We start from the raw sequence: 14,178 nt of genomic DNA on the forward strand, positions 1-14,178 counted from the left end.
GCCTACACCTTTTGAAAGATTTACAAAACAGTTTTTTTTTTCCTTTCTTTCTTTTCGGTGTGGTGGTGTACCTCTCAGTAGACAGACAAATTCATACCAAACCAACATTACTGGCCTTTGGAAATGAACAAAATTGAAATTACACATACAAAGTACATTTAGCAGCACATAATTTAGACTAAAAATCATATCAACAACAGATCAAAAAACTATTAAATTTGGATAGATGATCAGGAATGAAGTTAGCTCTTCACATCTTTGGTGTACAAGTGATGAATAACAAAGCATCTAATTTTATTGCATTGGTTATATTATAGATTTATTTTAATAGTAAACTTACAAAACAATCAGGAAGTCGGACAGGTGAAAATACAGGGTAATAAAAAAAAAAAAATAACACTATATGGGAAGTAGAAAATTAGCTTAAAGGAGCAAACTTTGCTGCAATCTGCAATGATATGAATTTATTCGTGTTTAGGGTGTTATACAGTATGTTTAGTGTGTGACAGGCTAAATATGCAGTCTTGTTTAATAAAAGAAGTAAATGTAGACGGTAAGTAGTACTTTTTCTATTTCCCATATAGTATTAACATTTTTTTTGGATCGCCCTGTACAAGTTACTTTTTGAATGCTGACACCTCATAGTAATAACATTTTTGTTTCAGATTTAGTTTAAAGTTTTTACCTGTATAAAGCATGTCTTGCTTGTACCTTGATTTATATAAAATTTCCTAGGTAGAAATTCCAGTGAAAAAAAAAATGCAGGTTCAACCAGAACTGCAACCTGGGTCCCTGACACATTGCCCATTGCTCTACTTATTCAGCTACTGAGCCAACCTAGTTTTGCCAGATTTTTGTGCTGCTGCTGTCTTACCTTCGTGGAATTGTAGTTCACAGGGTGGCGACAGACCTGGAAAACCGGGAAAAGTCAGGGAATTTGAGAGGTCAAAAAAAGTCAGGGAATTTTGCCTCTATTGACTTTTTGAGGCATTTGCTTTGAAAGATGTCATTATGTAGCACTGCATGGGAACAGGAAATATTGTTGCTAAATCTCGGCCTCAACTTTTAGGTCCCTTTTATGCTCAACACAACCACAGAGCCAGAACAGAAACCAGTGATGGGGGGAGGGGAGGGAGAGAGAGAGAAATTTCCGGAGGGGCAGACAAATTTCATAAGCCTCTAAATATCACGTGGAAAATGCATTGAATTATTGTTATTTTTGTTATCTGTATGGAAGTTGTAAGGAGGCAGAACAGTCAACAGATGGAGGGGGTGGGGATGGGCATTATCACTGTGGCACTGTCCAATAGTTGTTGGACGTCGTACATTATCATTTTGTCGGACATTCTGAAGGAACATGGAAACAAAAAGGGCACTATGCAACCTTGTAATTTGTTGAATGTCATGGTACATGTCGGATGAACATGTAGGCTCCATTGATGCATACGATTTTTTTTGGATATCACCGTGAGACTAATGTTGAACTTTGACAAAATGTTCACTACAATGTGCGACAAAAAGTGCATGCATGCTATTCTTATGAAATTATTTTTTATTGGATGTCTTCGGACTGCAACATCTGACAAATATTCCACCCATTAACAGAGCCTTGTACGTCCGAGTTTGTCTTGTGTGGTACAACATTTCATTGAACAAACTTTTTGGCTCCTTATATGCATGCAATTTTTGTCGAACATAGCAGTTCGATACATGTCATTCTGCGACATCCGACAAAAATCACACGCATTGTACTCTCATGAATCCGACGTTTCTTGGATGTTCCAGTATGACATTTTTTGTCGTTTATGACGTTTGTCAGATGCAACATCCAACAAAAATGAAGCCTTAGTCTGCTAAACCACTGCAAATATGCTTCCGGAATTTTATTACTCTTTTGGCTCACTTAATCTTATTCAATGTAGAAAAGTGTACGAAGGTTTTCTTTCATCATCCATGCGTAATACTGGTTTTGCACAGGTTAACATTAGTTTACAATGACATGGAACTATAATTCCATGTCAAGAAGAATACAACAAATCGGGATATATATGTTGAATAATGTCACAAAAAAGGAAAACAGAAATCTGCATGGGTGAACGTCATATAAATTTGACAAGTACATGATGCTCCCAACCTCAAATTTTCTGCAACATTCGAATTGCAATTCACACCACCCCCCACCCCCTTCGGTCCTGTCTGTTTAAATCTTATGAAATAAAATTATAATAATAAATACAAAAATATTTAATATCATAATTACTGGAATCATTCAATCCTAAAAGCATATGACTTTCTTCAGTAATTGGCGGTTCTCTGCCAGAGCAGCTAAATTTTCACTTTTCATCTACTGATTTATACAAGGGGTGTTCAGAAGGTAAGTTCCAATTAGTAGGGACCTTGATTTTCACAAACGTGATAATAATGAAAAATGTGCGAAGTAGTGTTTATGAATGTGCAGTGATGTGTGGACACACTTTTCACCCGTTTGAAATAGCGAAATAAAGAGAATTTGACATAAAATGTGAATTGTTGGCAGTTTTCGCAAATTTTAAAAAAAGCTAAGTAGTGCGATTTTGGTGGAGATGGAGTGCTCACCTACCACCACAGGAAAGTCGTAACATCGGCATTTGTCGAGCGAGAAATAATGAAAAATAACTTCCTCAAAAATCGGTTTCAACATATCAAACTGCCACGAAAATGCATGCACCACATGACCTACAATTTAAAACAGTAATTTAAAAACACCATGCAGCTATAATTTTAGGTATATTGGCCACAAAATGTGCTAAAATGAAAATGTGATTTTTGGGAAAAATAACAATGAGTAGTAAAAATAAATAAATAAAACAAAGAATAACACCAATTTGGAAGAAAAATAACAAAAGACCAAGGTCAAGGTCGGTGGGAGACTGTGAGAGCTGCCATCTTTAACCTAGAACTGTCCTAAAACACATAAAACGGCTGTGTTTTACTGCACCAGATTACAGCCACATGGCATTTCTTCCTGCCTGCATATGCATGTTGCGCTCCAACCACTAGCGCCGTGTACAGGTAAAATTGGAACTTTTTTCTGGATGCCCCTCGTACATAAACTTTCGGAAGCATGTTCTTGTTTTAATATTTGATTAGCCAAATCAGGCACCTTTACAATGCAGTAGATCCCTCTTTCATAAATGGCTTGCATTTAATTTTATATATATATATACAGGGTGATTCTAAAGGTATAGTACAAACGAAAACCACAGATACCTCCCATGAAATAGAGACGAAAGTTCCCCTTCCACTTTGCCGAGAGATGCCTCCGTGAGGAGCTAGACAACGCCGAAAACGTGTGAAAATAAACTTCACACCTCTGTACAGCCAGTACCAGTGAAGATAGAAAGGCGGAACAAACAAAGTCAAAAGGAACACCAAAGTCGCCCATCCGAAAAACACTAGGCGGCAGCTGCGCAACGCATGCGCATGGGGTTCCACAAAGGAAATAGGAGAGTCCCGCAAGACAAGTGAAGGGAAAGGGTAGCGATCGACAACGGTAGGGACAAAAGAAGCAATGAAGCATGAAGTAACAATTGCACAGCGGGAAACAAACACATGCAGCGCGTGGGGAGTCCCCAAACACAGTGGGGAGACACCGCAGCAAGAACAAAGCACGGTTCAACAAAAGAGAAAGAGGACCGGACGGGGAATGGTACCTGTCAAGGAGACAACAAATGCGGGACGAGGGATTCCCCGTAGCAGCACCGAGGGGATGTCACGCAGAGGACAAACACAGCAACTACGGGCACAGGAGGTTTATTGCCACGCAAAGGTGCACTTACAGATAGGAATAGTACGTAGTACGTAGTCGTACCCCGGACTGACGTTGTTACAAAAGTTGCTCAAATTGACAACCACCACATTCAATGCAGACATTGCAGCGTCGCAGGAAATTCTGGCAAACCCTATCAAAAATCCCTGGCATGGTACACACCTCGGCCGATGCTGCAAGTATCCGCGCTACCAATGTTTCCTTGTCAGGCACCGGGGTCTCGTAGACGAGTGTTTTCACATGGCCCCACAAGAAGAAATCCATTGGTGTGAGGTCAGGCGAACGGGCAGGCCAGGGGATGGGGCCCTCTCTGCCGATCAAGTGCTGTGGGTAGGTATGGTGCAAAAGGTTTCGCACTGTGCCATCAAAAAGGTGCAGGCGCTCCATCCAATGGAAACCACATACGATGTCGCACGTTGAGGGGTACATCTTCTAGCAGCTCTGGAAGGACTGATGCAAGAAAGGTGCGATAGAGGCGGCCATTTAAACGTGGTGGCAGCAGGTATGGACCGATTATCTGTTCATCGATGATAACTGCCCAGATATTTACTGCAAACTGGGTCTGATGGTGCACCTCGACTGCTGCATGTGGATTTTCATAATCCCACACATGGCTGTTTCGGCAATTGAAGATGCCCTCACGGGTGAATGTTGCCTCATCCGTGAAAAGCACATGGCGCAAAAAACGGGGATCGTCGGTACAAAACTGCAACAGTCGTTGACAGGATTCCACACGGCGTGGGTAATCTCCAACCTGCAACGCGTGGACTCGCTGTGGATGATAGGGATACAGCAGATCATCATGAAGGACACGCCACACTGTCGACTGTGATACTCCCACTGCACGTGCAATGCTACGGGTGCTAGTGGACGGTGTGTCATCCACGCGAGCAAGTACGTCCTCCTCCTCGACCGCCGCGGTGCGCACATGTCTTGGGTGACCGACATGATGGCCTGCACGTAACACACCTGATTCACTAAGGGTACGGTGCACGTTCGAAAACAACCTGCTGTCGGGTTGTCGCCTCTCCGGATACCGTCCGCGATAAAGGCGTGCAGCTGCTAGGCCATTGCCATCTGCAAGGCCGTAGACAAAATGCATGTCCCTCAGTTCTACAAATGTGTAGCGTTCCATGGTACGGTGAGGATAGTGCCAATTATGGAATACTGTACTGCAGTGCACAGGTGGCACACACACACACTGGTCACAACGGCTTCGAAACAACGTACTCAATTGTCATACGTCAAGCACACCACCGGCTCTTTCACTGACACGCTCCCTGACGCTGCACTTCCAATCAGCCCACACGTCCGCTGTGGTACAATCAGCTGACGTTCCTGAGCCACCCGTGCCTGTGCTCTTCACTACCTGACCACTGCCGTCAGGTGGGGCCATGTACTGTGGGGCCTTGTCATCGTTGAACACATGTAGCGTCCTTCATTCTTGCCCCATTCACCTACAACACGTACTTCGTCCGTCTTGCTCGAGCCGACGGGGAGCACTACGTACGATCGTGTGGTGTTTGTGTACACTAATGTGGGGTAACCCAGCAGTTGAACAGACTTGCATACCCCCACGTAGCTTCATTACACGATTGTCCCACGCAGTTTATCTGTCCAGCCTTGCTCGGCCCGGTCTCACACCCACGCGGCAGTGTGGGGCTGCAGTGGTGTGAGGCCATGCTTGGTTTCGGAGCGGAAGGCTGCGGCCGAGGAGGGACTCGAGTTGTTCGGCTTGGGTTGCGCTCGGAAGCAAGCAGCCTCGTAAGGTCTGGGAACGGTGGACCTGGTGATCGGGATGGAAACATTCCGACCTCGTCCGTTAGTGTCGTCCACCGTACAGAGTGGTGGGGTCCGTACGACACTCCAGCAGCCTTTCGCCCGCTCCCACCCAGCGATGTGCCTTCGGCTTCATTTCTAAGAGGCTGATTGGGCCCCATCACGACGTTTGTTACAACGTCAGTACGGGGTACGTGGTCCTATCTGTACGTGCACCTTTCATTAGCAATAACCTCCTGCGCCCGTAGTTGCTGTGTTTGTCCTGCTGGCGCACGACCTCTGTGTGACATCCCCTCGGTGCTGCTACGGGGAATCACTCGTCCCGCATTTGTTGTCTCCTTGGCAGGTACCATTCCCCGTCCGGTCCTCTTTCTCTTTTGTTGCACCGTGCTTTGTTCTTGCTGCGGTGTCTCCCCACTGTGTTTTGGGGACTCCCCTTGCGCTGCACCGCCAGCGCCGCCATTTCTGCCCCGAACCATGTACGCGTCTGTTGCCTGTCGAGAGTCATGGACCACTTTGCTTGCATTCTCAGTGTGTTTTTACATCCTACGTCGTCCTCCCGTGGTTCTGCAACCCCGCACTACTTTTCTCGACTGCACTGCTTCAGTCATGGTGTTTGTTTCCCGCTGTGCAATTGTTACTTCATGCTTCATAGCTTCTTTTCTCCCTACCGTTATCGATCGCTACCCTTTCCCTTCACTTGTCTTGCGGGACACTCTTATTTCCATTGTGGAACCCCATGCGCATGCGTTGCGCAGCTGCCGCCTAGTGTTTTTCGGATGGGCGACTTTGGTGTTCCTTTTGACTTTGTTTGTTCCGCCTTTCTATCTTCACTGGTACTGGCTGTACAGAGGTGTGAAGTTTATTTTCACACGTTTTCGGCGTTGTCTAGCTCCTCACGGAGGCATCTCTCGGCAAAGTGGAAGGGGAACTTTCGTCTCTATTTCATGGGAGGTATCTGTGGTTTTCGTTTGTACTATACCTTTAGAATCACCCTGTGTATATATATATACACACACACACACACACACACACACACACACACACACACACACACACACACACACACACACACCCCTTTTCGCCAGTAATAATGGTATAACTGCATGTTGGCAGTTTCACAGTATTTCACTTGGATATAGGCAAGGGTTAAGTTGCTTGCTTTACATAGAAAAGAGAAGTAGGTTTGTGCATTGAAAAATAATTCTGCACGCATGGTTGTTGCAAGCAGAGGTTTCCAAACCTCAGTGCAAATATCGACATATAATAACGATATAGGCTAAAGAGATTGAAAATTACATAATTCGTTTTTGCATCAATCACTTCGCTCTAATCTAATTTAGTCGTAACTTTTAAAAAAAATCAAATATTTGATTGAAAAACTGGCCGGATATGAAAAAATCCCATATTTCCTCTAGCTTGTGAATAGTAATAATTTTCCAAATTCACTATTTTGCAGTTTGAATGCAAATCATAGAGAAATAAAGTCAATTTCGTTTAAGCAAATATAGGTACTTAATATACCTAGATCTGTATGACATTCTTATTTCCATTTGCAAAAACATGAATTTTTTTGATAATTGTCAGGAAAAATCCAAATTTTGTCCTGGAAATCCTGGAAAAGTCAGGGAATTTCATTTTTCCTTATCTGTAGCCACCTTGAGTTCAGTATGTATAGCAATGTCACAGTATGCCAGATCTCCAGGTTCAAGCCCTGGTCAAGCCTGCATTTGTTGTTGGAAGTTTCTACATAATACGAGGGGGTATCATAAAGTTTTAATTATTGCCATGAACTAAATGAAACGGGTACTTTATTTTATATTGTGGTCCTTACTCTACGTAGTCACCATCCAGATTCACACATTTCTCCCGTTTCTTGACCTTCCACAGGCCATCATTGTAGAATGCGTCAAAAACCAGCATTCCACCTCTTGCATGACATCATTCATGTTGTTGGATCGCCAACCCCAGAGTGGATTTTTCATTTCATGGAACAAGTAAAAGTCACTTGGAGCTAGAAAGTAGAATAGGGAGGATGCGGCAAGATTCCATAGCTGTATCGCCTTGCTTCCACAGCAGCAGCTTGAGATGAGTGAGCAGGTGCATTGTTGGTAAGGAGTCAGACTGCGGGGTTCAGTATTCTGACACCTTAGACATGCAGAGTTCGTCGTGAATAATTTTCCATGCACTGCCATAATTAAGACCAGTTGAATCCATGATCATGTGTAGAGTTCCTCGTCGGTCTTTCGGGAGAGATCCTCTGCTTTCTTCACTGTAGCCTTATCATCCGTGAGTGATGGAGTGATGGTCGTCCACTTCCTGGCTTGTCTGTGTGGAACATGTGGCCACTTTGGAAATTCCTCTTCCACCTCACAACAGTGTCCTATGAACAATCATCACCATAGACAGTCTTCATTTCATCATGAATTCGCCTGGCACTGAAACCTTTCAAATGCAGGAACTTAATCACGCTGCGAGCCTGACTCTTCTACATCTTGCAGGTTACTGACATCTACGGCACATGTCAAAAAGTAAACAACATACTATGAACAGTTTTACACCATCATGCACACAAATATCAATAATTACACTGGTGAAATTTCATTCACATAGTTCAATAACTTGCAGATGATAATTAAAACTTTACGATACCCCCTCGTACATATCCTGTGTGTGTGTGTGTGTGTGCCAAATCAGAAGATAAAAGTTTCTGTTTCTGCAATCTTGTTTGAGAAGTTGACTTAAATATATTGCATTTTTCTTTGCACAGGGAAGCAAGATTGTCATGGAAAAATTGTTCCCAAGTATAATAAGCAGCGACCATTGGGATTTAATTTTAATAATAAGCTGGGAGAAGTGCGATTGTCTCCATGCAGACTGTGGAATTATGTACAGATCAATAAACACAATGGTATGATATATTCCACAGTGGGTAAGAACTCCCAACATTGGCTTCATGCTTTGTGTTTCACCATCAGTTCTGAAATAGCGGAAAAAGCAAGAGTCATCTCACCATCATGGATGCCGTGGATACTACGACTGCAGTCGCTGTAGTAGGTACAGTGGCTTTCTTGACTGTAAAACTTGCTGGTTTTGTATTCGGTCTTCGTTTTTGAGACAATCCAGAAATACTGCTGTTCAACAGTGCCACTCAAATCAGGGATGTGTGTGCAAATATGAAATGTTTACAAATATTGAAAGAGCATCAATATAAAATTTGCTGGAACAAATAAATTAAAAGTTAACCAATCCCACACAAAAGTAACAAAATTTTGTGAGGGAACTGATGGGTGAATTCAAACTAAATTAATGGGAATCTGATGACATACGTGTGAATTTTGATCCACATTAACATGTGTTGACATACCATAATTTCTCATGTATAGTGCACACTTTTTTTTCCCAAAACTTTTGCTCCCCCCCCCTTAAAAAAAACAACTATGGTCCGTATTATGCATGGAATAATTCGGACAGCCAACATGAAACGACACATGCTTTCACTATGTCACTGCGTATAGCATGTAAATATCAACAGACACAAATACAAATCACTAGGTTGGATTCCTTTAGTAATATTAATTTTTTAAAAAAAACAACCTATAAATAGCAGTTTCCCATGATCTTTCACTTTGAATCGGAACATTCTGAGCAATCGAGAAAAGTAGCACCATCATAGAAATTGAGCATGCACCTCCTGTCAAACAGAAGGCATATAGCGGTATTTGTCTGTCGTGGGAGAAATAATGGAAAATAACTTTCTTAAAAATTGTTTCAACTACAGAAACTGTCACTAACAGGTGCTAGTAACTCCTGGAAACTGTGTATAACATATATATATATATATATGTGTGTGTGTGTGTGTGTGTGTGTGTGTGTGTGTGTATATGTATGTATATATATATATGTATAGCATCATCGGTGTGAGGAGAAATAGACGGAACCGGTTATAAATATATATAAGTACAGTAGAGCGTCGATTATCCGAACGTCGGTTAACCGAACGACCGCTTAACCGAACTGTGTACTCGCTCACTTTCAGATATCTGTAATGAAAAAAGTACGTGACTTAGCTGCTCGTAAGCGTGTAGGCTTGCTTAGACAGACCAAAATAAAGGATTTTTTTAAACGTTAATTTTGTGTACTGTGTGTATTGTTCATGCAAAATGCGTATGTAATATGTACATATTTTTGTTTAATAAACTGTACCACATACTATATATTCCTACTAAAGTTGCCTTTGTACGTTACTTTGTAATACATACTTAAAGAGATGCCTGTTTTTATGAATAAATTTACTGTACAGTACTTCTTTTTGGCAAATAAACATGTACAGTTCGATTATCCGAACAAACCAGTTTTCCGAACACCCATGTCCCCCAATTACTTCGGATAATCGACGCTCTACTGTATATATAATATAAATTAGCGAAAATTTTGAACTTTTCTACTGTCCGGTGAGTGTTTCCTTTTACCTTCTTTGATTTTTACTTAGCCTTTTGGCCCTCCTTGCTTTTATCCATTATTATCCACTTTTGGTATGAATCCTTTCACATATAACTCCTATCAACTGAACCGCCTGCGATCTCTTATTGTTTCCTACACCAAAGCTACGTCCCATGCACGCTTCCTGCACTCATATTTGATATTAGGCCTAACACCCAAAAGCCTCACACCCAAACTGCCGTTTTCTGCCATGCCCCCAAGCATAAAACCCACTGTTCCGGTTCCGTCTATTTCTCCTCACACCGATGATGCTATAAATTAGCGAAAATTTTGAACTTTTCTACTGTCCGGTGAGTGTTTCCTTTTACCTTCTTTGATTTTTACTTAGTCCTTTTGGCCCTCCTTGCTTTTATCCATTATATATATATATATATATATATATATATCAACAGGTGTAAATAGAAATTACGTCGGTTTTTTCAATATTCACCGGAAATCATCAGGTGCCTCCAGGAATGTTCAGCATTGGAGCAAACCCAGGTAGCAAGGTCTCTGGAGGCACTTACTACCTGGGTGTTGCAAGATAGCAATTGCTATTTCAGGCTGTAAGGATTTCATGTGCTACCTGTGGTCAACTTAGTCTCTGCTAGTGGCAAGATGGCGGACAGGGACTACATGCAGAATAGCTTTTAGGGTATATTGCACAAACAGATGGCTTCTGACTAAAGCCATCAATGCTTACATAAGACATTATATAACATTGTCCGTAGTTATTGATATAAATAAATGTAAATAGATATCTTTGTTAACTTTTCTGGGCCTTGAGTAAAGTTTGACATGCAGTGTGAAAAGCATGGATCACAAGATGATTCTCAACTGTTATCAGCTGATGCTTCTTTCTACTCAACTCTGCATCCAGGAAAAGCCCTAAAACTGTGTGATGTAGCAGGTCAACATTTGCTGCTATGTTGAGTTATCGTGGAGGCACCTATTTTAAACAGTTTTGAGATACCGAGCATGTATTCACTGTGTATAACACATATATATCAACAAATACAAATTATCAGGTTCGTTTTTTTGAGCAATGATATTAAAAAAAACAAAAAACAATAGTTTTAGGACCATATTCAATGATTTTTCACTTTATAATGGAATATTTTGCAACACGGAGAAAGTTCTGGCAAAATTCAAGTATGCACCTCCCATCAGACGGTTGTTGTGCCACATAATTTAGTTTATAAGAAATACAAATAATAAAATTGCCTTTATTCAGCAAAGGTGTTCCGGCCTTTAAGGCCATTCTTACAACAAGCCCTAATAGAATATAAAAAAGAAAGAGAAAAGAAAACACATGCTGCAAAGTGCAAAGTTGTAACAAATCAGTATGGTATATTATACTGGTACTTGACTAGTATTGGTAAAAATTTCATATTGACCATCCCTACATTTACTGCGCATTGAAATAACATTATGGAATACATATTTACACAACTGCAGTCATGGGTGTATGAAGCAGGGGCTTCAGAACTCTGAAATATCTGTGGGAACAAGTAGGAGATTGCACTTTTTATTGTAATAGACCTGTCGTTACATCGTGGGCTGTAAGTTTTTCAAAATGTTATCCTGAAGCAAATATTCTCTTCCAGTTATCGAATGCAAGAGTATCATCATTGTAATAGAAATAATGTAATATTTCTGTAAAATTTTAACGTCTTTCACAAAAGACTCATGAAATCGAAATATGGACAATGGTAAAAGTTCTTCTTGTTGCCTTCTTGGCTGAAGCCAGCGAAGCTGTTTTTGAAATTCCCTCTTCTTTCGCAAAACAACTATGATTTTCCAAAATCAGAATAATTACATTTCCTTTGAATTCCTTCCAGAGCATTGAGGTAAATATTTATGTGGTTTGCTATCGCTGTTGTCTAGGTAGTTTTGTGGGTACATGAGTCCATTACGCTATAGCAAATATTTACACAACAGCAAAAACAAAGTACATGAAGATTCATGTGAATGCTCTAGAACAGTGGTTCTCAACTTTTTTCAGTCTGGTACCCACCTTGATTGATATTACACTTCATGCAACCCACAAGCATGGACGCTGGCAGAATTACTTGTAGGGGTTTGCATCCAGTTTATAATCATATTCTTGCTAACATTTAGTACTTGTAAGTACTTGATTGATTGAATTGTTGTTTTAAGTCCACTTTATGCACAGAAAGGCTAATCGGGACTACCACTAACTGGTATCCGAACCACTATGTTTTTCCACCAGGTATCAAACTGGGGACCCAACTTTAGTATGGGAATTTTGAACCTAAAATTGGTATGGAAATTTTAGTGGGGGATTGGATATTAAATTGGGGGAAGAGGGATATGCAGCTCTGATCTTACATGGTCAATTGACTTCTGTAAAGTAGCAGGGTCGAACATTAAACTTTGGCGGGGGAAAAATTAGCGATGTGGTATAAAATTTGTATACTGATTCGCTGTTTTCCTAAAAGTGCCAAGGGTACTCTTTTAAATATCTTACCACGGATACTATTAAGATATTCTGTTGTTGCGTACCACCGTCCCAACCAAAACTGAACTCTCTATATACTCGTGAGAATCTTTATTATAAATTACAATATTCATTTTTTTATTCTAATAATTATAACCCAATTGAAGTGTATGGAGCCTGATGTGTAATGAGGCTACTGATATCGCATTCACTAACAAGTCTTGTTATGTGTGTTCGGTTCAGTTATATATTATCACTCGCTGTTTCCTTTTTTCGTCACAGATCATATGTCTCATGCCTCACTCTGAAGGCATTATAAACGGCAACAACCCAACAATACAGAAATACAAGAAAAAAGGAGCGAAAAGAAAAAACCAATCAGCCTTTACATGTTTCTTTCCATATGGGGTAAAGGCTCATCTGAGTTTCTTCCGCCGATGACATCACACCCACGCCAATCGCGAAAAGAGGAGTGTCTGACCCCAGCCTTTCCTTCTAGTAGTCTTGGGTCACACCCCATAGGTTGAGAAACTATGCTGTAGAAGAAATTCTAAACAGATGTAATTTTTCAGTCCTATGGAAATTCATTATGGTTTTTGAAACAAGGGAGAATTTCAAAAACAGCTTTGTTGGCTTCAGCGGAGACTTAAAAATTGAAAGCAATTGTTATATTATAGGGATGAGTCAATACTGATGTACTGTTATCGACTGTTACTTTTCCAGATACAACAAAAATGTCATGTCATTGAGTCAGCATATCCTGGAAATTATGCAAAATGCTTAATTTTAACTGCTTTTTACAAAAACATTATGAAAAATAAATGGTGTTATGATTAAGTTGTCATCTCATGAGAAGTTATGAATATTTTAAAGTAAAACTGTAGACCGATTCAGTATGATTCCATGGAAAATGTATATATTTTCATTTATAAATATTCTGAATGCTTTGAAATATTAAATTTTCCGGTATCAGTATTAGTGATTATCATTAAGAGTATTGACATTTATATTGGCTCAGCTCACTTGAAACGCATATGTTCACCTGTATTTATGGTTTAGTTTCAATCCCATAACAACACATTGGTGATAGACAATATGGACACACATCTTTATGTGCTACTGTCCAAACAAGTAAATGACTAGTATTGCGCGATGCCAGACAATACATCACAATATTGAAGAAAGAATATCATCCAGGCGATATCAACTAGATGATATATTATCACGATATTTTGGCGATATATATTGTCGGTGATATATTGTCACATTATTTTGGCGAAACATCATCACGATATTTTGTCTATGTATTGTGGGGATGATATATCGCCAATATCACGATACGGAAAAATATTGTATTGTATTGTCTGTGATGCTATATCGCGATATCAAATTTCCGATTTAGTCCATCTCTAGAAATAACTCAAAAGGCTTATGTAATTTATGCAATTTCCAAACAATGAAACATGTTTGTATGCAATTTGTCAGTTTGCAAGCAATGTAAGAAGATCAATTAATCTGCATATATTCAAACCTAGACAAAATATCATTAATTCATTTTTATATATGCATTTATTTACAGTATTTACACATTCAATCTCTGTGAGATATGTTGCATTGAGAAAACTTCATTTCTTGGTTTCTTTTTATT

General features: G+C 40.2%; 1 protein-coding gene across 2 annotated transcripts in view; it reads left to right on the forward strand.

Annotated features, from left to right (window-relative positions):
* LOC145999499 (uncharacterized) overlaps positions 1–13,431 on the forward strand; it is a 90,322-nt gene extending 76,891 nt beyond the window's left edge. Inside the window, exon 3 of one of the 2 annotated variants that reach the window (XM_083136462.1) lies at positions 12,813–13,431. In XM_083136462.1, coding sequence (XP_082992588.1) covers positions 12,813–12,838 — 26 coding nt within the window. In that variant the 3' untranslated portion in view covers positions 12,839–13,431. Of the gene's footprint in view, positions 1–8,357; positions 9,109–12,812 lie in introns of those variants that run through there. The other variant, XM_083136461.1, reaches the window with a different exon arrangement.
* The last annotated feature ends 747 nt before the right edge of the window (positions 13,432–14,178 follow it).

The sequence above is a fragment of the Lepisma saccharinum genome, chromosome 15, assembly GCF_977018435.1.
Source record: "Lepisma saccharinum chromosome 15, izLepSacc3.1, whole genome shotgun sequence".
Lineage (NCBI taxonomy): Eukaryota > Metazoa > Arthropoda > Insecta > Zygentoma > Lepismatidae > Lepisma > Lepisma saccharinum.